Source organism: Mya arenaria, chromosome 15, assembly GCF_026914265.1.
Source record: "Mya arenaria isolate MELC-2E11 chromosome 15, ASM2691426v1".
In the NCBI taxonomy this organism is placed as follows: Eukaryota; Metazoa; Mollusca; class Bivalvia; order Myida; family Myidae; genus Mya; species Mya arenaria.
The window spans coordinates 31,783,592-31,806,795 of record NC_069136.1 but is presented as its reverse complement, the minus strand read 5'-3'; the positions used below and the strand labels follow the sequence as shown (position 1 = coordinate 31,806,795).

At 36.1% G+C, this 23,204-nt stretch overlaps 1 protein-coding gene and 1 long non-coding RNA gene across 2 annotated transcripts in view; one reads left to right on the top strand and one right to left on the bottom strand.

Moving 5' to 3' along the window:
- Nucleotides 1–12,817, bottom strand: part of LOC128220342 (uncharacterized) — a 157,689-nt gene extending 144,872 nt beyond the window's left edge. The window contains exon 1 of the mRNA XM_052928700.1: nucleotides 12,460–12,817. Coding sequence (XP_052784660.1) covers nucleotides 12,460–12,498 — 39 coding nt within the window. The 5' untranslated portion in view covers nucleotides 12,499–12,817. The remainder of the gene's footprint in view (nucleotides 1–12,459) is intronic.
- A 3,678-nt stretch (nucleotides 12,818–16,495) lies between these two features.
- Nucleotides 16,496–20,235, top strand: LOC128220384 (uncharacterized). The gene is made up of 3 exons (XR_008258767.1): nucleotides 16,496–16,996; nucleotides 18,759–18,829; nucleotides 19,368–20,235. It is a non-coding gene; the product is annotated as an uncharacterized LOC128220384 (long non-coding RNA).
- Nucleotides 20,236–23,204: the final 2,969 nt, after the last annotated feature.

Sequence of the window (23,204 nt, the reverse complement as noted above, 5' to 3'; positions counted from 1 at the left end):
GAACATAGTCCTACGTATCCTGATTTCGATAGTCTCACTTTGACTTCAATAGATAAAGATACCAAACAACAACTGCTAGAAAGAACTTGGCAATCATGCCTCCAGTACCAGTTTCCACCCGAGTGTCCGAACTTTGATGGACACAGTTCAGGACATTGGATTCTTGTTATATTTTTCAGCAAATCGTCTAGCAGCGTTTCAGGACGAGCTTTCTAGAGAAGTTGCAACGAAAGAGGAGATGAACCGGCGCACTAAGCTTCGCTCGTTATGTGAGACACGATGAATCAGTCGTGCGGACGCACTCGAAACGTTCCAAAATGCGTTCCTTGTAGTGGTCCACGCACTTGAAACCATTAATGAAGAAGGAGACGAGAAGGCCGGCCAGTATTTGTCCGCTGTACTGCGCTTTGAATTCATTATCTCACTTGTAGTGGGGGGGGGGGGGGGGGAGCATGTCCCCGGGCCCCTTAAAACGTGGCCTACACATATATTTTTGTCAAGCTACGCCCCTGGCTACTGCTGCACCTATCACCCTTATCTATGCTTGGTAACGCAACTGCTGCACCTATCACCTTTATATGTGCAGGGTGATGCTATTGCTGCATCTATGTACCTTATGTATTCTGGGTAACGCTACTGCTGCACCAATCCGCATTATCTGTGCTGGGAAATGCTACTGCTGCACCTATCACCCTTATCTATGCTGGGTAACACAACTGCTGCACCTATCGCCATTACATGTGCTGGGTAATGCTACTGCGGCACCTATCATCATTAACTATGTCGGGTTATGCTTCTGCTGCACCTAGCTACATTACCTATGCTGCTATTTATCTGGTGATGCTACTATGCACTTATCATCATTTCCTATGCTGCTATTAACAAGGTGGTGCTACTGCTGCACCTAGCTACATTAGCTATGTCGGGATATGCTTCTGCTACACCTAGCTACATTACCTATACTGCTATTTATCTGGTGATGCTTCTGCTGCACCTATCACCATTATATGTGCTTGGTAACACTACTGCTGCACCTATCACCATTATTTGTGCTGGGTTACGCTACTGCTGCACCTAGCTACATTATCTATGCTGCGTTATGCTATTGTTGCACCTATCACCCTTTTCTATGCTGGGTTACACTACTGCTGCACCAATCGCCATTACCTGTGCTGGGTAATGCTACTGCAGCACCTATCATCATTACCTATGTCTGGTTATGCTACTGCTGCACTTAGCTACATAACCTATGCTGTTAATTATCTGGTGATGATATTCTGCACTTACCATCATTATCTATGCTGCTATTAGCGAGGTAGTGCTACTGCTGCACCTAGCTACATTACCTATGTCGGGTTATGCTACTGCTACACTTAGCTACATTACCTATGCTTTTATTTATCTAGTGCTGCTACTGCGGCACCTATCATCATTAACTATGTCGGGTTATGCTACTGCTGCACCTAGCTACATTGCCTATGCTGCTTTATACCTGGTTATGCTACTGCTGCACCTATCACCAATACCTATGCTGCTATTAATCTGGTGATGATACTGCTGCACCTAGCTACATTACCTATGCTGCTATTTATCTGGTGATGCTACTCTGAACTTATCAACATTGCCTATGCTGTAATCAATGTGGAGAAGCTTCTGCTGCACTTACCATCATTATCTATGATGCTATTAACCTGGTGATGCTACTGCTGCACTTAGGTACATCATCTATGCTGCTATTAACCTTGTGATGCTACTGCTGCACCTAGCTACATTGCCTTTGCTGCTATTAATCTGGTGATGCTACTGCTGCATTGCTACATTATCTATGCTGCTATTTACCTGGTGATGCTACTGCTGCACCTAGCTACATTGACTTATGCTGCTTTTAATCTGGTGATGCTACTGCTGCACCTAGCTACTTTGCCTATGCTGTTATTAATCTGGTGATGCTACTGCTGCACATATCACCATTGCCTATGTTGCTTTTAACCTGGTAAAGCAACTGCTGCACCAATCATCATAACCTATGTAGGGTTATGCTACTGCTGCACCTAGCATATTTCCTATGCTGCTATTTATCTGGTGATGCTACTGCTGCACCTAGCTACATTACCTATGCTGCTATTAATCTGGTGATGCTACTGCTGCACCTAGCTACATTTCCTATGCTGCTTTTAACCTGGTAATGCTACTGCTGCACCTAGCTACATTGCCTATAATGCTATTAATTGGGTGATGCTACTGCTGCACCTAGCTACATTGCCTATGCTGCTATTAATCTGGTGATGCTACTGCTGCACCTATCACCATTGCCTATGCTGCTATTATCCTGGTAATATTACTGCTGCACCTAGCTACATTACCTACGATGCTATTTATCTGGTGATGCTACTCTGCACTTATTACTTTTGCCTACACTGTTATCAATGTGAAGAACTTCTGCTGCACTTACCACCTTTATCTATGCTGCTATTAACAAGGTGGTGCTACTTGTACACCTAGCTACATTACCTATGCTGCCATTAACCTGGTGATGCTACTGCTGCACCTAGCTACATTACCTATGCTGCTATTAAATTGGTGATGCTACTGCTGCACCTAGCTACATTATATATGCTGCTATTAACCTGGTGATGCTACTGCTGCACCTATCACCTTTGCTTATGTTGCTATTAACATGGTAATGCAACTGCTGCACCTAGCTACATGTTATTTGCTGCTATTAATCTGATGATGATGCTACTGCTGCATCTATCACCATTGCCTATGTTGCTATTAACATGGTAATGCAACTGCTGCACCAATCATCATAACCTATGTCGGGTTATGCTACTGCTGCACCTAGCTATTTTACCTATGTTGCTATTTATCTCATGATGCTACTCTGCACTTATCATCATTTCCTATGCTGTTATCAATGTGGAGAATCTTCTGCTGCACTTACCATCATTATCTATGCTGCGATTAATAAGGTGGTGCGACTGCTGCACCTAGCTACATTAGCTATGTCGGGTTATGCTACTGATACACCTAGCTACATTACCTATGCTGCTATTTATCTTGTGATGCTACTGCACCACCTATCATCAATACCTATGTCAGGTTATGCAACTGCTGCACCTAGCTACAGTGCCTATGTTGCTATAAACCTGGTTATGCTACTGCTGCACCCATCACCAGTGCCTATGCTGCTATTAATCTGAAGATGCTACTGCTGCACCTAGCTACATTGCCAATGCTGCTACTAACCTGGTTATGCAACTGCTGCACAAATCATCATAACCTATGTAGGGTTATGCTACTGCTGCATCTTGCTACATTACCTATGCTGTTATTTATCTGGTGATGCTACTGCTGCACTTAGCTACATTACCTATGCTGCTATTTATCTGGTGATGCTACTCTGCACTTATCATCATTTCCTATGCTGTTATCAATGTGGAGAATCTTCTGCTGCACTTACCATCATTATCTATGCTGCTATTAACCTTGTGATGTTACTGCTGCACCTAGCTACATTTCCTATGCTGTTATTTATCTGGTGATGCTACAGCTGCACCTAGCTACATTACCTATGCTGCTTTTAATCTGGTGATGCTACTGCTGCACCTAGCTAAATTACCTATGCTGCTATTTATCTGGTGATGCAACTGCAGCACCTATCATCATTACCTATGTCAGGTTATGCAACTGCTGCACCTAGCTACATTGCCTATGCTGCTATAAACCTGGTTATGCTACTGCTGCACCCATCACCAATGCCTATGCTGCTATTAATATGAAGATGCTACTGTTGCACCTAGCTACATTGCCAATGCTGCTATTAACCTGGTGATGCTACTGCTGCACCTAGCTACATTGCCTATGCTGCTATTAATCTGAAGATGCTACTGTTGCACCTAGCTACATTGCCAATGCTGCTATTAACCTGGTGATGCTACTGCTGCACCTAGCTACATTGCCTATGCTGCTATTAACCTGGTAATGCAACTGCTGCACCAATCATCATAACCTATGTCGGGTTATGATACTGCTGCACTTATCATCATTTCCAATGCTGTTATCAATGTGGAGAAGCTTCTGCCGCTATTAATCTGGTGATGCTACTGCTGTACCTAGCTACATTATCTATGCTGCTTTTAATCTGGTGATGCTACTGCTACAAGTAGCTACATTATCTATGGCTGCTTTTAATTTGGTGATGCAACTGCTGCATGTTTTAGTAAAACACACAGACATATTAAAATATCTTCTTTTTTTTCAATGAACATTAGCCTTGTTTTAATTGTAAGCTTACTAAATAATTTACACATGCTCCAGGTGCTTTCCATGGATAAAAATTACTGAAAACTTTTGATTTTGATTCTAATATTTGTTCATCATGGATAATTAAAGAAATATGGGTTGTTTTTTTAATAGGGATGGCAATGAGTACCCAAGTACTCGATCGATTGTCTGAGTACTCCAGTACCAAATCATTACTCAAGTACTTGAAAAAAAAAAAAATACTCTATAAAAATCACCAAATACACAATTTACAGACAAAGTAACAGATCTGGTTAGTTGCCAAGAGGACCATTTACGGTCCCTCTAATCCCCGCTGTGTACACAATTGACCCTAATAAATTAGTCGAGAGTTGAAAACTGTCAACAAAAGGGCCCCTATTTCCAATTACGCGGCACTGATGTCAATTAGCGAAGTTTTGATAGCAGAACTTTCACCTACACAATTCTATTGTTTCACCAAACAATGGATGCTAACGAGTAGCGACCGTTACGAGCATTGATTTCTTAATGGGGGTATTTTAACTTTTTTTGTAATGATTTTCACAATTGATTAGTTGATATTTTAAATCAAGAATTATAAATATTAATGAGGCAAACAACAATAATACAGTACAGTATTTTGTTCATTATGCTATTAATTTTCGTTCATTGTAATACTGATGGTCATTATAAATCTCGATTATCTAGACGCTCGAATAAAATCCGTGGCCGGGTTTAACTTTCCAGCTATATTGTAGCTAATTTGCAGTGCATACTTATAAATAAAATCATTAAAGTGAAATGAAAAAGACAAAATTAAAAGCATGAAACAACATTTGTTTTCCTTTAATTTAATTAAGTACATTATAAATGAAAGTCTGATTTAAAGATGAAAATGACCAATAATACGACCAACGCACAATATACACCATGAACGATACATGTATACACGATCTTGTCTTTCCCAAATACGAATTCATTTTTTCCGAGTAATCGAGTACCTGAATACTCGATTGAAAGATTGTCCGAGTACTCGAGTACCAATTTTACTACTCGTTGCCATCCCTATTTTTTAAACATCACAAAACATTTTGAAAAATTTAACCAACAGATCACTAATTTTGATCATAGAGGGGCATTATTTTAGTCTTCGGCTTTGACTATTTCCACAGGCCAATAATCTAAGCATGCAAACAGTGACGTAATTCCTCGCTTTTAGATTAGGTGAAAGATTCATATGTGGTTTACTTAAAGAATACTGGGCGCCGACTATATTTGATATTACTTTAGAAATATTCCAACTTAGGGACTAGTTCATAAATTGCAGAACAATGCTTTCAATAAGTTTCACGTTGCATGATAAAATATGTGGTTTAGTTTGTTTTAAAAAACTTTACACTTTAATTGATCATGAAACCTTGAATTATAATAGCCCTGCTTATCGTTTTGATTTTAAATACCAACTCAATCATAACAACTCGGCCATTTCCGAGATGGATACAGGCCGAGGTGTTCCGATTGATATAGATGAAGGTTACACGGTACTATTAAAATATCCTTTATGTCTGTAAACCTCCTACGCAGTAATCTCCCTTGGTGACAGCAAAAATGCCGAGTTTTGAAAAATTAACCTTGAGCTTATTTGTTTGTTTTGAAAATGCCATTCGAAAGAATGAACTCCAGATAATTCCCTTTTGATATATAGTATTTTCATCCCCATTCTATATACTCATATGAGTGAAATGTGTTACATAAACTTGTACAAAATATAAAGCAAGGAATTCACATAACATGCCAGTACAAATAAAAGGTGAATTTCATGCTATTGAAATCTATGTATTAGACCATTGACTCTATTTCATCCGAAGAAACGTATGTATATTTTTGTTATTATTCAGTTTTAACCGGAGGATTAGCTTGGGGAAAAAATAACCATAATGTCCTTCGAGTATATGTACACCCAACATAAAACAAAATATTATCATTGAAATAATAACCATTTTTGGTTATCTGCATGCATGTTTTTCTTCTAATTTCATTGCGCCGACTTGATGCTATGCATCAACTTTTTTCTTGTTTATCATGAGGGAATCTTGATTTTATTATAATGATTCTAGCCCAGGTACCTCAAAAATTGCCTTTTCCATTCGTCTGAATATCTACACTGTGTCCCTGGTAACAAAACCTGACCTGTCACACTGTCACTTCCGTGAATTTTAATGAGTGTGTTTGGCAGTTGAATTCAATCTAATAGGGACTGGACAATAGATAGACCCCCAAAATGTGACCGATAATACATCATTTTACATGATTTAAAGAATAAACGCTGCAATCATATCATCTCACATGCTGTCTCAACTGGGTTTCTCGTTCTCAAATTCACAATTAACAGACTTAAGTATAAGATCTTGCGTGTTTCCAAGGGGACAATTTATGGTCCCTCTAATCCCCGCTGTGTACACAATTGACCCTAATAAATTATTATATTTATTTAATAAATTATTTTTGTTGTGATGGTTGCAAACTGTCAACAAAGGGCCCAAATAGCACTGCATGATGTCAATTAGTGAAGTTTTGATAGCGGTACATATAGAATTGTATTGTTAACCAATTAGTGTGTTTTCACTAAACAATGGATGTTAACGAGTGAATTAGTAATGACCGTTACATGCAATGATTCCTGAATGGGCGTAATTTTTGCATTGATTATCACAATTGATTGGTGGATGTATTAATCATGGAACAAGAGGCCCAAAAGGGCCTATGCTCTACTGGCTGGGTTTGTGTGGTCAACATCACTGTTTTCGAAAAGAACCAACCCCTTATGGGTATCTGCTGTACAGTTTCTGACAGTGACAACAGAAAAAGACAAGAATGTGACATTGGATTTGGCTTGTTTGTCTAAAGACAATAAAGTTATACCAACATATTGCATACCATTTTAATGGGCATTGGCTCCTCTTTTCATGTCACCCATTTTAAAATGGATTGAGAAACTATAAAACATGGACTCTACTGTGAAAACTGGTAAGTTAGAGTTACATACCTTGTTTCTTTTCTTGTATCTCAAAGACATTAAATTTCTTCATATGTGTTGTTTATCAATATATGAACCCAAAATGATATTAATCAACATTTTAGACACAAGCAATATGCCAGATGCCTTATGTTTTGCTAGTGCGAGTTTCAGTGACTATTAAAAGCACTACAAAAGTATAGATGCTCAAATTAAAATCATGCATATATAATAATTTATGTGTAATTTTTATTTAACCATGCAGTGTTAAATACTATGGAATTACAGTTGAAGAATATATTTTCATTGGTGTGAATCAGATGACTTGTAGCGTTTAGGGAGTAAAATGAATATCCAAATGTTAAAAAAAGTTCCTTAAACGTGCATTATGCACCAGATTATGCACCAGTCAATTGTAACCATGGCCCCCGAGGTTCTTGGGTATATAGGGGATAATTAGAGAAATGGGCCGTGTTTTTACCTTCCAGGTGGCCCCGCAGTGCCTAGTGAATGTGGTGGTTTTGTTTTTGCGCCGCCCGACAATATGTGCTGTGTCACTATATAGTCATCAATCTGTGAAAGTTTGGTAGAAATCGCATGAAAAATGTAAGAGGAGTTGCGAAGAAACCAATTTTATATGTAAAATAAGCAAAGGGCAATAACTCTTTCAAAAATGGTCGAATTGCAAAAGCCGACAATATGCGCTGTGTCACTATATAGTCATCAATCTGTGAAAGTTTGGTAGAAATCGCATGAAAAACGTAAGAGGAGTTGCGAAGAAACCAATTTTAAATGTAAAAAAAAAAAAAAGGGCAATAACTCTTTCAAAAATGGTCGAATCGCAAAAGCCCGACAATAAGCGCTGTGTCACTACATAGTCATCAATCTGTAAAAGTTTGGTAGAAATAGCATGAGAAATGTAAGAGGAGATGCAAAAAAATGATTGTGGGACGGACGGACGCACACACGCACGCACTGAATCGCGCCTACCATTACTATATCCTAAACCAGTAACTCTGTAATTAGCTGAAATAGAATTGCAGTTCCTGTACACTGCACTTCCTCTCATTATGATCTATCACTGTATGAAGTTTTATTAAATTCCATCCAATAGTTTTCAAGTTATGTTCGGGAAAAAAGTATTAAAGGCCATAACTCTGTAATTAGCTAAAATAGAGTTATGGTTCTTGTGCACTGCACTTCCTCTCATTGTGCTTTACCATTGTATGAAGTTTCAATAAATTCCATCAAGAAGTTTGCAAGTTAATGTCTGGGAAAAAAAGGGACAAAGGGCAATAACTCAGTAATTAGCAAAAATGGTATTGTACACTGCACTTCCTCTCATTATGCTCTACCATTGTATGAAGTTTAATCCAATTCCGTCCAGTAGTTTTTAAGTTATGCTCCAGACAAGATAAATTTAAGTTATGCTCCAGACAAGATAAATTGCAACGTACCGACCGACAAACCGACCGACCGACCGACCACAGAGTGACTCCAATATACCTTGTTTGTCGGGGGTATTCAAATACTCTTCAACTGTTACTCCACAATACTTTAAGCTGCACTCTCACAAATTTACCGTTTTTACAACTTTTTTTATTTTTTTGTCTTTGAAAAAGCAAATTGTTGCGTAAATTATCTTCAAACCAACGATGAAAGATTGCTGACAATAGATCAGATCACATATTTTCATATTTCGTTAGAAAACTAACGTTTTATGGCCTAAACCGTTACTAACGGTTTAAGAAAAATGGATAAAACATCAATTTTAAACATAAAAATAAAAATCTGCGATTTTATTTTTTGTAAGCAGTCTTAAATAACTGGTTCCCATGCATTTTCACAAAATATGGCTCATTCCAAGGCAAAAAAATAAAAAGTTGTCAAAACGTTGAATATATGAGAGTGCAGCTTTAACACTTCACTGTTAAATAAAAACACAAAAGTTATACTCTTATTTTTTTAGCCAATACCTTTTACTTATTACACTAAAGTGTTTAATAAAGCACAAAGAATTATTTTAATTTAGATCGACTTCTGTCAATAAAGAAAGCATCACCATTTTGAAACCATCTAGCAGGTGCCCGTTATCTTTCCGCTCAATATACTTATCGCTGGCATCTGTCATTCTTGGCTAGGAAATCAACAAGTGGGATATGGACGCGTAGAGTCGCCAACACAAAAATCATCAATGACTGAAGCGGCTGTTTATATGGACTTGGTTACAACTGACTAGTGCATTAAGAAATGTCAAAATCATAAAAGAATATCCCCAAACGCTCATTCATGTAGCTAGCTACTTGTTTTTGAACAGGGTTGTTTCCAACCCTGTTCAGTGTAGCCACAAACTCGACACTCACAACATAAAATTCCTATTAATAGTAACAAATGTCGCCTGCCGATTTACCACCAAAAATATAGTTTGAGAAAGTGCAGACTATATAAATTGCAAGCTATGTTTCCAATAACCGAGGTAGATTTGACAAAGCAAGAAGCAATCCTAACGCAATATCTATTTAAATCATTTAATCTGTCAAACTTAGATAAAGATAACATTAAAGTAGTATCACTGCGCAAAAAAATGAATGAACATCAAAACATAGACAAAGAATTAATATCCACTCAAAGCGCATCATTCAATCACGTGACACAATGATGAAGCCAAGTGAATTTACAGTCGAAGAGAGATAATCCTGTAATGAGATAATGCAGTAAGTTAATCAGATTTGTCTCCCTTGCCTTTGTAAAGAGAGGTGGGTAATCTCAAGCTTGATTGATTGTCGTGCACAGTCTACAGAGATGTTTGTTTTACTTTGTTTTAAAAAACTTGATTGTTTTACTTGAAATCTGATGTTCTGATGGTTAGTATTGATTTGCATTTGTAGTATTTTGTGTTTGTCTTGGGTTAGCAATGGATTGGAATGATCATTATTTCATTCAGTTGCATTTATTTTATATAGTTTTGTCATGTATTTTCACGATATCAGCAGATTTTGTATTTAAAACAAGAATGGCAGTTCCATAATATTCTTTTAGCCTCTTTCCATATACTAATATATATGGGTTTGGTTACAGATGATAACATACGTGGATAACAGAAGTCACCATGGGAGTACGAGGGAGTAGGAGTATTTGATTCCATAGATCAGTAAGTTCCATGTCAATGTTTTGTTTTATGATGTACTGTGTTGTTGTTGTTGTTGTTGTAATCGCTTGTATTATATGTGTGTTCTATATGCTTGAGCCATTTAATTTAATCTGCCACTGCACACGATTAAATCATATAAGATATTAGACTGTTTACGATGTTAACTTATAAACATGTTACTATTCATTATCTTATAAATGTTTATATTTATATTTTCAGGACGCTCAGATATTATACATACATTCGATAATGTTGAATATAGAGATATTGAAGAACACTGTGTTTGTTGTTTGAACTATCAAACTGCTACATATGGTAACCTGGACATATAGACCCACCCTCACTTAGGAATTGCAAATGTATTCTCATCTTTAAACCTGGAATGACCTAGAAAGCAACAATGGTCTCATTGATCTCACAGTTTCCCTGCTAAAAACATCACGCGATAGCCCACGTGGGAATACCAAACGCACGCATGACAGGCACGTACTAAAGTGCTGATGAGTTACCTGACGATATAGAAATAGAAGAGAGTTGCTGACCATATAGACAATGAAGGAAAAAGAGTTTTGAAATTAATGATTTTATGCTAACTTTATTTTATATATATATATATTTACACTTCTTATAGTGTACGTATAGACGGATGTTTGTGCATTTATTTTTGAAAATGGAATTTTATTGAAATGAATTGAATTCTATTTTTGCTGGTTTGGGGTAAATATGAGAAAATATCGAGGATTTAATAACTTTTTTAGGTGTTTCATCTACAATTGTTTGAAATCAATTATTTAAATTTTCATCATTTTAATTAAGAAACTATTTCTCTTTAATCTGTTGTATTTTCGAAGTTGTTTTGTGAATAACAAGGCAAACATATATGCAAACTCTTTCTAATGAGTAAAGATTGATTATTATATATATACTCATATGGAACACCATATGATGGAGTTCTGCTTGGATTGGTTACATTCTCCATCCTTGTTTGCCTTCTTACACAGCGACATTAATTTTATTGTCATTAAAATATTAATTTTTCATTTACCATCATGCTTCAATAAACCTGGGGCGGCCCATGTGGTTGTTTTACACGGGGACTCTTAAATTCACTGTGCATCATATCAGCACCTTATTAATACACACATGATTGTGAATCATAATGGTGAAAACCGGTATAAACCCTGTTCATGCAGCGCTATCTGCGCTTTGATTTTATTTGTGTTTTTATTTATATTCTTAGAGAAGGTGAATATTGGCAAAGAGAACCGTATCCAAGCAACACCATTTGCATCGAATTGAACAGAAAGCTTCACATCTGGCATATGTTGACACAACTTTTTCCATAAGGAAATTTATAATATTGATGATCTTTATTGCCTTTAAACTTACGTAATCTACTTAGTCCACCTAAATGGCCGTCAACGAGTCTTTTGTCGATTTTTTTAATATGGCAGACTCGTGACGTCCACCATCCCAGCAAAAAGTAGCAAGCGGTCCTTGCGCAGAGAATCCTCGCGGCCACAATTTTGAAATTATCTCCGTTATAAATTCAAATTTCTACGCAAATATTATTGCCTACTATTAAACACATACATGTATTAAGTTATGTCAGTATGCCCAAAAAACATGTTAAGTTATCATAAAACACGTACAAGTGTCAATTGTTTATCAAGTATCCCGATATCGGTAAATCTGGGACTAATCTGACTGGTTGTGTACATGTATAACGGTATTCGTGACTCATAATATATTAATGTGAAAATAACAACTCTAATGACAAATTAAAACCAGTTCAGATCACTGTCGTATAAAAATTGAAAAACTTTGTCATTATTCAACATCAATGCATATTATTACAGTACAATGTATATCATTTCGCACGTTGTTAAATGGTAGAGAGTTGTAGCGTTACAGGGATACATTAGAAATGTCAAAATAAAAAAAAAAATATCCCTGATCGCTCATTATTGTAGCTAGTAATCTACTGTACCCTGGTAAACACTACTGGTAGAATGTAAAAACAAACCTGCTCGCCGATATTTAATGTGACCCATCCTACAGTCATGTTTGCCAACCAAAATAGTTTTTAACTTGAAAATCTATGTACAGTATGTTGATATCAAAGTTCTTGTATTCTTATAATCATTAGGCTATACAACACTATTGTCTGGCATTCGGAGCTCCTCGGCCATTATTTTCAAAAACAACAGGTTGTTTTTCAAACTCCGCGCAGTGTTACTTCCCTTGCAGTACAGTAATCACTGCCACCACAAGATTTTCATCCAAAATTGGATGAAAACTTTTAATGGCATTTTTTTTAATCATATATATTTATTCTTATATCCTTTCTTAAATAATTACTTTACGCCAGTTGATAGGCATAATATGTTTTATAAAAAAATAACAATTAAAAAAAACATTCGGAAATGTTCGGTCTTTTTTCAAATTGAAAGTAGGATTTACAAATTACAATATCAACATGGATGTGTTGTTAGCTATTTAGACATGTATCGAACGTTTTGCATTTTTTCCTTTTATGGAATAAAATCGTTTATTTTCTAAACAAATGAAACATGTTGCTGGAATTTCTTTTAAAGGTGTTCCGTCCATTTTGTAAATTGCAATCACGTGCCGTTTCTATCATCACGTGATATTTGTGAAGGCAGTGATTACTGTACTGCAAGGGAAGTAACACTGCGCGGAGTTTGGTTGTTTTTCAAAAAATGGCCGAGGAGTTCCGAATGTATTGTCTGGTTCCCAGCGATACTATTTCCCGGTCTCTCCTCGTAAAATTCGGTCTCATCCGGTCTCATAATTCCCGGTTCATAACTATGGCCCCAGGCAACGGATTGTGTTGCTGATGTTTACAACACGATTTTGACAATCTTATTTGCTTTTATATGTAACAAAAATGGTATAAATTATATAAACATTATGTCTTAATTTATGCAATTTGTTACAGCTAGGTCTACACTATTTATGCAATTCATGTTTAAGGTGTAGAGAAAGATGCGATGGCAGTACAAATGCTAATGTTTTTTACATAAAAGATTGAGGACGGCTAGGGTATGAAGTAACTTAGAATTGCACCTTTTAAATTATGTTGTGTCAAAGTTGTTTATTGTTCTTCCTTTTTTGTTTACCCCCCCCCCCCCGACATTATATTTTTTAAGTATTAATGATTACAATTGAAAAATTCCATGTTTGCATATCTGACTCATATCGATACGATACGATATGTTTATTGCGTAAAACATTATACAATGTTCATTTTGTGCTATTCGCTAACATTGAATACCTTCGTCATTATTACACAACTTTAGTCGAATATATTTTTCAATTGTCAACTTGAAGTTTACAATAAATCTGTAGCTAATAAATCTCTATAATCTCATAACAATCATTTATTCTATAAAATTGCCTTTATAATAAACAACAATATTTTTAGGGTATGAACCGAACAGTAGCCGTGCGTGTGTAATATAACTGGCTAATCCGTTTATCATGTCCTTAACGATGGACATTCTCTAATCTCTGACACGCGTTGTATAACGCATTTACACCTTTCATGGTATGATATTATTGTGTATTGTCATAAACCTGTTATGAAGAGTTCCTTTACAAAATAAATAATGATTAATAAAATTCTGAAATATTCGGAAGGCTATTTTACAAATGAAATATAATGCGCTTGTCAACTGTTACCACGCCCCCCCCCCCCCCCCCCAAAGGTCCGGGGGTATAGCGGGGATAGCCGGGGAAATGGGCCGTGTTTTTACCTTTCAGGTGGCCCCAGTGCCGGGTGAATGTGGTGGTTTTGTCTTCGCTTTAAATATAGCGGGGAAGAGGCCTTACCTAGGGTCCCTGGGGTGCGGGGGCATTTGGCGGGGATTTTACCATCTGTTTGTATTTTTAATCTTTATTTAAAGTGGTCATGATCGCTGGAACTACGATGCTCCTAAGTAACAAATATCAGCCTATAAAGTTACACGAGTTCTACAACAACCAAATGTACATGCCAGTGGTGTCTTTGCAATTGCTAATACTGTGGAATTTTGTTTTAAGAATGGTTAAGTAAATACAAATGCAAATTTCGTTGTAAGTGAAATGAGGGAACACCTAGTCAGATGAATAAAAGAGAGAGAGAGAGAGAGAGAGAGAGAGAGAGAGAGAGAGAGAAGAGAGAGAGAGAGATTCTTTATTTCTTCCGATATGAAGAGACATGACACATTTTAATCAGAACTTAATACAAAGAAACATATTGAACAAAAATTTACATAAATTATATACAACAAACAAATATATCAGGTAAGAAGGATAACTATAAATAATACATCTAGTAATACTAACGATGGATGGATGGATGGATGGGATGGGATGGGATGGGATGGGATGGATGGATGGATGGATAGAATTATTCGTACATATATATATATATATATGTCATAGTAACAAACCAAAGATCTCATAAAGTTATAACACAGACTGATTAACAAAGTATTAGTGATGATATCTATACTAAAGCACAACATCATTAGAATGCTTTGGATACATACGTGCGTTAATAAAGATTTAATTCAATGTGACAAATATATAACACAGGATAACTCATTAAAATTATTCAACTTATTTCCAATGGGGTCCTTATGACAAATATAATCATTTGCCAAGATCTCAGTTGTAAGCTGTTTAAATTAGGTTTTCTTATACAAAAATAACATGCATGTACTCTTGACCAGTTAAAGAATGATTAAATGTTTGAGATCGAACTTTTACAGTTATAATGCAACCGACTGTTAAAACCATATGACACTTTAGCATAATATGACAAAAATCTTTGAACTGATATGCAAGATTAAATGAATAACAATTAATAAAATAGGAAATCTTCCATTTCTGGACATTTCATACCAACAATGAGATGTTATTTCACTTCTTTTTTAAAAGTATTCTTATTTTTCAATTCTTTTAACTTAATTGGAAGACTGTTCCAGTCCTGGATTGCTTGATAAAAGAAAGTGTAAACTATACATCTATACATGTACTAATACAGTGAATGAAACATAGTTTTGTAATTTCATTTACCTTTTCCCATTCTACGACGTCTTATTATTATTGATTTGTTTACATATATTATAATTTCTTGTTTATATTTTGAATTTCTACCGTGCTAGCCCAAAATAACCTAAACGACGAAAAGCGAAAGTCTAGGTCATATTCACGGGAGTTATTATTTGTTGTATCCGTATTTATACAGGATCCTATTGTACTTCAGTGCCGCTTTGAAAGCCTTGACTCTAACTGTGTCCTCTGTAGATTGCTGCGGAAAACCAGTTAAAAGTTCGATTAATTTCTCATCGGGTTTAAGATGACTGAACTCAAGGAAAACGTTCTGTTCGTGTGAAATGCCAGAATTCGTCGATAGTTTAGTTATTTGCGAAACATGCAGGAAAAGATTCCACATGAAATGCGTCGGCATAAAAAATAAAAATAGACGATCAGTTGGCAGAAATACATTAGACAACTGGTCGTGGCAGTGCATCTGCTGGAACAAAATCAATAGTTAAACAAAAGAAACATAATAGAATTCCTAAAGTACTGAGTTAACTTACATATTTGATTTACATGTAGGCATACATTGTTTCTTTTTGTATTACTATTATCAATCGTATACTTATAACATAACTGAATTTAATATGAAAACACACGCACAATGTGTTTGTTATTCATGACATTAAATTTAGTACATGTACACATTTTATGTTTTATCTTTGCCTTAATTTATTATTTGTTTTATTAATATACAATATGAAATGAATGGTGACATAATTATCATCAAATATCTAATGTTTTAATCAACTGTAATCTTTTGTAATCCTGTTACCCCCCCCCCCCCCGCAGTCATTGACACCTTCTCGATCACGACCGATAGCTACTATAAAGCTTATAAAACAGAGACCGGAGGAGACCGGGACCGGGAAATAGTATCGCCCGGTTCCCAGCGTACTCTGCACAACAATCATTCGGAACTCCTCGGCCATTTTTTCAAAAACAACCTCGGATGTATATGGACGGTTTACATACTGAATCATACAGATACAGTTGTTAACATTGCGATATAGATAAACCTATTTATAAATAATTAAATATGCTTCGCCATACATAAGCTATTGTATTATGTTATGTAATAATTTGATCAAGGGTCATATTGGCCTATTTCAAATATGTAGTGTGTTGTATGTTGCTTTTGAATAAACTTTCTTCTTCTTCATACTTAAAAAGTGGTACGTTTAAGTCCGCTGCAAATAGATCGCGTAGTAATCTTATTTAGTAGTTAAAATTTATGACTTAACTCTTGGGAATCGTAATTATGTTTGCAATAATACACTTCACTGGCAATCAATTTAAACTGAGAGCAATGAATAGAACTCTTAAACACTACATTTAATTAATGCTTTTATTTAAAAAAATACGGACTACTTCAACAGATGTACCGGCATACATCCGAGGTTGTTTTTGAAAAAATGGCCGAGGAGCTCCGAATGCACAACAATAATGAAATGGTAAGGGCAGGTAAACCAGGCTACACAACACTTTAACACAAGCGGTGCTAAAACCCGGTACCCGTTATCGGTATTTGGAAAACCTGGAATCACAGTTTATGATACCGTATTATGGTGATACCGTGGTTTTCGTCACAGTTGGTATCGGGTAATATAATATTATCTTAAGAAATCCAGGTATCGATAGACCCTCAATAATCTGACTTAAAGTATGTAAAAAAAGTTTCAATCAGAATAGTGACTTTGAATATGTTAATCTCGGGTTCAGTAGATTTTAATTTAACGATAACCGTGCCTTTTGATGTTAAAATGTGACTATTATTAAAGCAATAGAGTTGATAGTCTTAATTCATTTTTATAACACTCAATGTTTTTTCAGGTAAATGTCAAAGGCGGCGGTTGTGTTGACATGACCCACCCTATGGCCACACACCCCTTTCAAACTCTAAATTAATTGAAACATGATCATCTATCACAAAACCCTAAATATAAAAAAATACTTCTATTCTAAATTTTGAGGTTATTTTTTTTAATCTTTGGTTCAGGGTTTTGTGATAGATGATCATGTTATAAACTGACATAAATAGTCTCCGAGTTTTCTTTTGTTCATTTTGTGGTGATATTCAAAACACACATCAAAGGAAAAAAGAGTAAAAATGGTAGATATTTATATTATTATACTGCTACATATAATATGTGTAAATTGATATAGAATTTGTGTTTGTGAATAGTATTAGTTGTGTTTATGATTTGGATAACTTGTGCTTGTGAATTGGACAGCTTTAATTGTGTTAGTATTCAACATTAACAAACTAATATGGCTTTAGTGATATGATACAAAAATCCGTGTATAGTACCAGGGAGTACGCTCTGTGTGTTGATATTAATCTTTAATTATCGCCATGGTGTGTTCCCACTTTCCAACCGCTAATGTTTCTTATAAAAATTGAGATCGGGGTCGGGTGATGTATTGTGTGTTGTAACAATAGAGTTGATAAGTGATAATTGGCGAAAATTGCAATACTGTGCTGAAAAAGTTGCGTCTCTATTTTTGAGAAAGTGGTTCTTAAATTAAATAAATAAACACATATAGAGCTTGTGGTATGGTGGCATATAACTGCCGTATGATAACCTGTTAACGTTTGCGAATTGTTTCGCATTAACCACTTAATTTTCGAAATAACTATCTAGTTTCTAGTGAATAAGTAAGAAAATTGTTTATTATTGGGGCGATACTATTTCCCGGTCTCTCCTTGTAAAATCCGGTCTCATCCGGTCTCATAATTCCCGGTTCATAACTTATGGCCCCAGGCAACGGATTGTGTTGCTGATTTGATTTTTTTTAATAACAAATAAGTCTGAATCTGACTACTTAAATCGATAATAGACTTTCTTTCTCAGTGTATTTATCTCATACATTTCATATCATTAACTTTAATTTTTTATAATTAAAATTTACATTCTTTTAACTAAGGATGTATGGTTTATATGTCCGTGAGTGTTGGTATCGAACAACTTAATGTAATGGCACAATTAAATGCCTTGGCCCTGTTCACTAATATAGTTCTCTAAATAAATTAGATCTTCATTCTAGTGGTTTAGCAAAATGAGTTTGAACGCATAAACCAGCACACATTTCTTCAAGACTAAATTCTATGATAGCCATCAGTGGTGGTGACGCAGAAACATTGAAAAATGCTGACATTTTTACTGTGCCAATAAAATGCAGACATTTAAATTTTAATCTTATTGTCATTTTCAGAGAAGAGTATGGTACCAGGGGTGCAGCTGACTCTGATTCCCGGCTTGTTCTAATGAAAAAAGGCAGATAAGGTAATGGTTGTGCTATTTTCGAAATTCGGACAATAATTTTAACAGTCAAGTATCCTATTGGTTTAAGCCCAAAAGTACCTGCATGTTGGTACAAATAACCAACAAGGATTGACAGTATTAAAATATCAACATTGTAGATGAATTATAACATGATAACAATTTCATTTCATATTTTTTAATTTATCAGTAGTCCAGAGCTGAAAGCTGCTCTCTCACAGATTGACAGTTCTTCTTGGTCATTCTTAAAAAGTCCAAAGGAGTAATTAAATTAAATTTACACATATAATTAATTATATGGCTTAAAGCAATAGTAAAAAAATATTTTCCAACCAATTGAAATCTGTTCTATTATGTGTGACCTTATATGACTAGATAGAAGGAATTTTTACCAAATTTTCAAACTTGTGAGGATGCAGCTTTAAATTGGTGTTGCACTTAATATTTTGTGAATACTTTTCTGTTGTTGTACAGGCTTTTAAAATAATTGATCTGAAAATATAATTCCTATTATTATTGTATTTTCTGTTTTCTATTTCAGGCACTGGAATCCGAATATGCCATTGTATGAGGATTGACCTGCAATGCATGGAAATCATCTAACACAACTGCAACGCCTACCTTGGAAAAATGAGTGCATGATGGAAACAAAGCATTCAGTGGAACATCTTGTCATCTCAAATATTTGATGACTTACATACTGATGTGAAGTTGAAGATAAAAGTCATCTGTAGGTCCGTGATTATTAAATAAATCTGAACATATATTTAAAAGGGTTATATGGTAAAGGATTTATCTACGCTTAAAGTGGTTTTCCTATATTATGGAGGTAAGATAACTACAAAAACAGAAACAGATGGCATCGGCAGACCAAATAAAGGAGAACTATTTTGTTCAGTTCAATTTTTAAGACTTCAGAAAATCCGTTAATAGGGCACATCCATGCAAATGCCATATTGTAAACTGGGCTCTTTAAAATGTGAAAAGGTGAAAGTGGTCTAGAGGATAAGCCTCAGATTCAAGGTTGTGAGTTCAAGACCTCCAAGATACTTTCTCTTGACCTCAGGAAAAGGATGTCCATACTTGTTTCTACTTAGGCAACAGACTTAAGAGTGATTCTGTAAGCTTCCAGCTTGCATAGCAATCTGATAAGGCATAAAATAAGATACTAGCTGACTTGCAAAATATATACTAGCTGACTTGCAAACAGTTTTTCCATTTGTGTTGATTTATTTTTCAGTCTGTTGGAATGTTTATTATGTAAGTGATGCGCATTGCTTACTGCAACCAATATTTATTTTCTTTATTAAGTTAAATTTAGCGAACACATAACATGACTTGTGATTTTACAGATGCATGTTTATTTTGTTGATTGTATGAGTTTATTTTCTCAAATGATGTAATAAAAGTTATTCTGAATGACTGTCCTTTTTTGCTTGAAGAAAATGTGTTGAGGTTTTGGCATAGCATAGTGTCATCATCATCATCATCATCATTGTTGTGTACAAATAAAACATTCAAAACAATGTATTAAAAACCAAACCGTCAAGCCAAGTACTCAAAGAGGCACAAGGATATTGCTAAAGAGACTGGTAATACATTTAGACAAATAAAATGCAAAGAAAGATCTATAATTCTGACACATGGTAATAATTTAAATAGTCCTCTCATTGTGTGTTTATGGTTAAAGTGGAGACATACAGTATTTTTTATAATGAAGACTTAAATTTGTATGGCAACTTAAAGCCATATATATGGGGATTAAACGCCAGAAATATTGTGAAGTCTCCCAAAAGACTCAATGCACTTAAGAGGGCTTGGCACAGAAATGAAAGTAAAAATGGGAGCAAAACCTAATTTATCATTAATTTTACATTGGATTGCATACAGATGGCTCTGTTATTACTTGACTAATATTAAAAATAAAATTAAGAGACATGTTGATCCAAACTGTAATTATTCTTGTTTGCATTTTATGGAGTTGGACATTAAAGAGTCATTTGGTGAAGAGTGATCTAAAGGCTAATTATTCAAAATAGATTAAGTATTATTGAAAAAAGTCTGGTATACATTGCTGAAAAGCTTAGTGACCTGGCTAAATATTTTGTTTAAGGCTTTTATTTACAAAAAAATAAATCAGTTGAGTATCTTATCAGTTACTCTTTTGGTGTTGTTGTTTTTAAATAAAAAAATGACAATTTACTCAAAGATATTGAGACTAATAATTATAGATTAAGACAAATATAATGTGTAAGGAAACTTCTAATGAGTGGTTTTATCCACAGCCTAGGAGGTAAAGTGATGCATGATCTGCCTTGAACAAATACTATCTGTCAACTTAGTGCACCAGTCAATTGTACCCCCCCCACCCCACCCCAGAGGAATACTGGGGTTAACCGGGGAAATGGGCCGTGTTTTTACCTATCAGGTGGCCCTGCAGTGCTGGGTGAATGCGGTGGTTTTGTCTTCGCTTAAAATATAGAGGGGAATGGGCCTTACCTAGAGTCCCTGGGGTGTGGGGGCATTTGGCAGGGATTTTGCCATTGGATCATCCGCGCAGGGTGGAAAATTTTAGCCAGGGTTGGCTGTACTGAAAGTCAAAGTCCCCACTATTCCTCAGACCTGGGGGGGGGGCGTGGTTACAATTGTCTGGTGCATATCCACATGAACGTTGTACTGGTACTCTAACAATAGCTAGAGGTTACTGTGTAGATAGTCACCGCCCCACCACAACCCCACAGAACTGTTTACATAAAAAAAATCTGCAGCCCAAACCCAATAATGCTGAAGTAAATGCATGCATAGATTTCAGCTGGTAAAGCTGACTGGGTGCCAAGCTCACATCCATCCTACCACAACCCACAAAACTGCACAATGCAATCAATGATTTTACAGAATAGTAATGTTGTTTTAATGGCAAGGGTTGGTGTGAAAAATAACACGGCAAAGTATGACTTAAAACTTACATTTCTTAGGGTATTCCTATAACTGTTGAGAAAATGTTGACATTTAGTCCATGCATGCATTTAATCCGATGTAATGATTCATGCATGCCATGAACCGTATGATCATTTCAATGACTGTCAAGTACATTTTCTGCGGTTTTTCTGTGTGCTCACGATTTTTCTAGAGGAAATAGAGTGCTTCAACTATAAGGAAATATCCATAAAACGAACATTCTTTGAGGTTACAATAAATATTTTCTCTTAAACAAGCACATTTAATTTAACACAATCCATTTCCTTGTTGTTACAATGGGCCTTCTTTACGCGGATTGAAAACGGTGTTAATCGCCGGCAGCCGCATCGCACTTTCGTATATCCTTACTACTATTTACGAGGTCTATCTCGAAGCTTGCCGGAGATGGCCGAGTTGTTACGATTGATGCGGTGAATGTAAACACGTTTGCTTAAAAACTTGTGCACCGAATGAAGAGCAATTGCTAATTTACGATGAGGCTTGTTTTAGATGAAAAGCATGGCCGTATTAAAATATCTTGTCAATTATATAAATAGCACATTTTAATTATATAAATAGCACAATTTAATAAAGATGAATAGGCGTCGATTGTTTTTCCTTATTTATGTGTACTATAAAACGCGGAAGAAGGGTCCTTCTTTAGCGAGGAAGCCGTGATTCACCTATAATTACGCGTAGGTCGCGATTCACCTACGATAACGCGGAAGCCGTGATTCACCTACAATAGCGAGGAAGCCGTGATTCACCTACGATAGCGAGGAAGCCGTGATTCACCTTCTATAACGAGGTAGCCGTGATTCACCTAAGATACTGCAGAAGACGTGATTCACCTACGATAATGCGGAAGCCGTGAATCACCTAAGATAGCGCGGTAGACGTGCTTCTCCAGACGTGATTCACCTACGATAACGAGAAAGCCGAGGAAGCCGTGATTTACCTACGAAAATGCAGAAGCCGTGATTCACTTAGGATTACGAGGAAGCCATGATTCACCTACGAGAACGAGGTAGCCATGATTCACCTATAATAAGGAGGTGGCCATGATTCACCTGCGATAACGAGGTAGCCATGATTCAGCTAAGATACTGCAGAATACGCGATTCACCTACGATAATGTGGAAGCCGTGAATCACCTAAGATAGCGCGGTAGACGTGCTTCTCCAGACGTGATTCACCTACGATAACGAGAAAGCGGAGGAATCCGTGATTTACCTACGATAATGCAGAAGCCGTGATTCACTTAGGATTACGAGGAAGCCATGACACCTACTATCACGAGGAAGCCATGACTCCTACGATCACGAGGAAGCCATGATTCACCTACGAGAACGAGGTGGCCATGATTCACCTGCGATAACGAGGTGGCCATAATTCACCTGCGATAACGAGGTAGCCATGA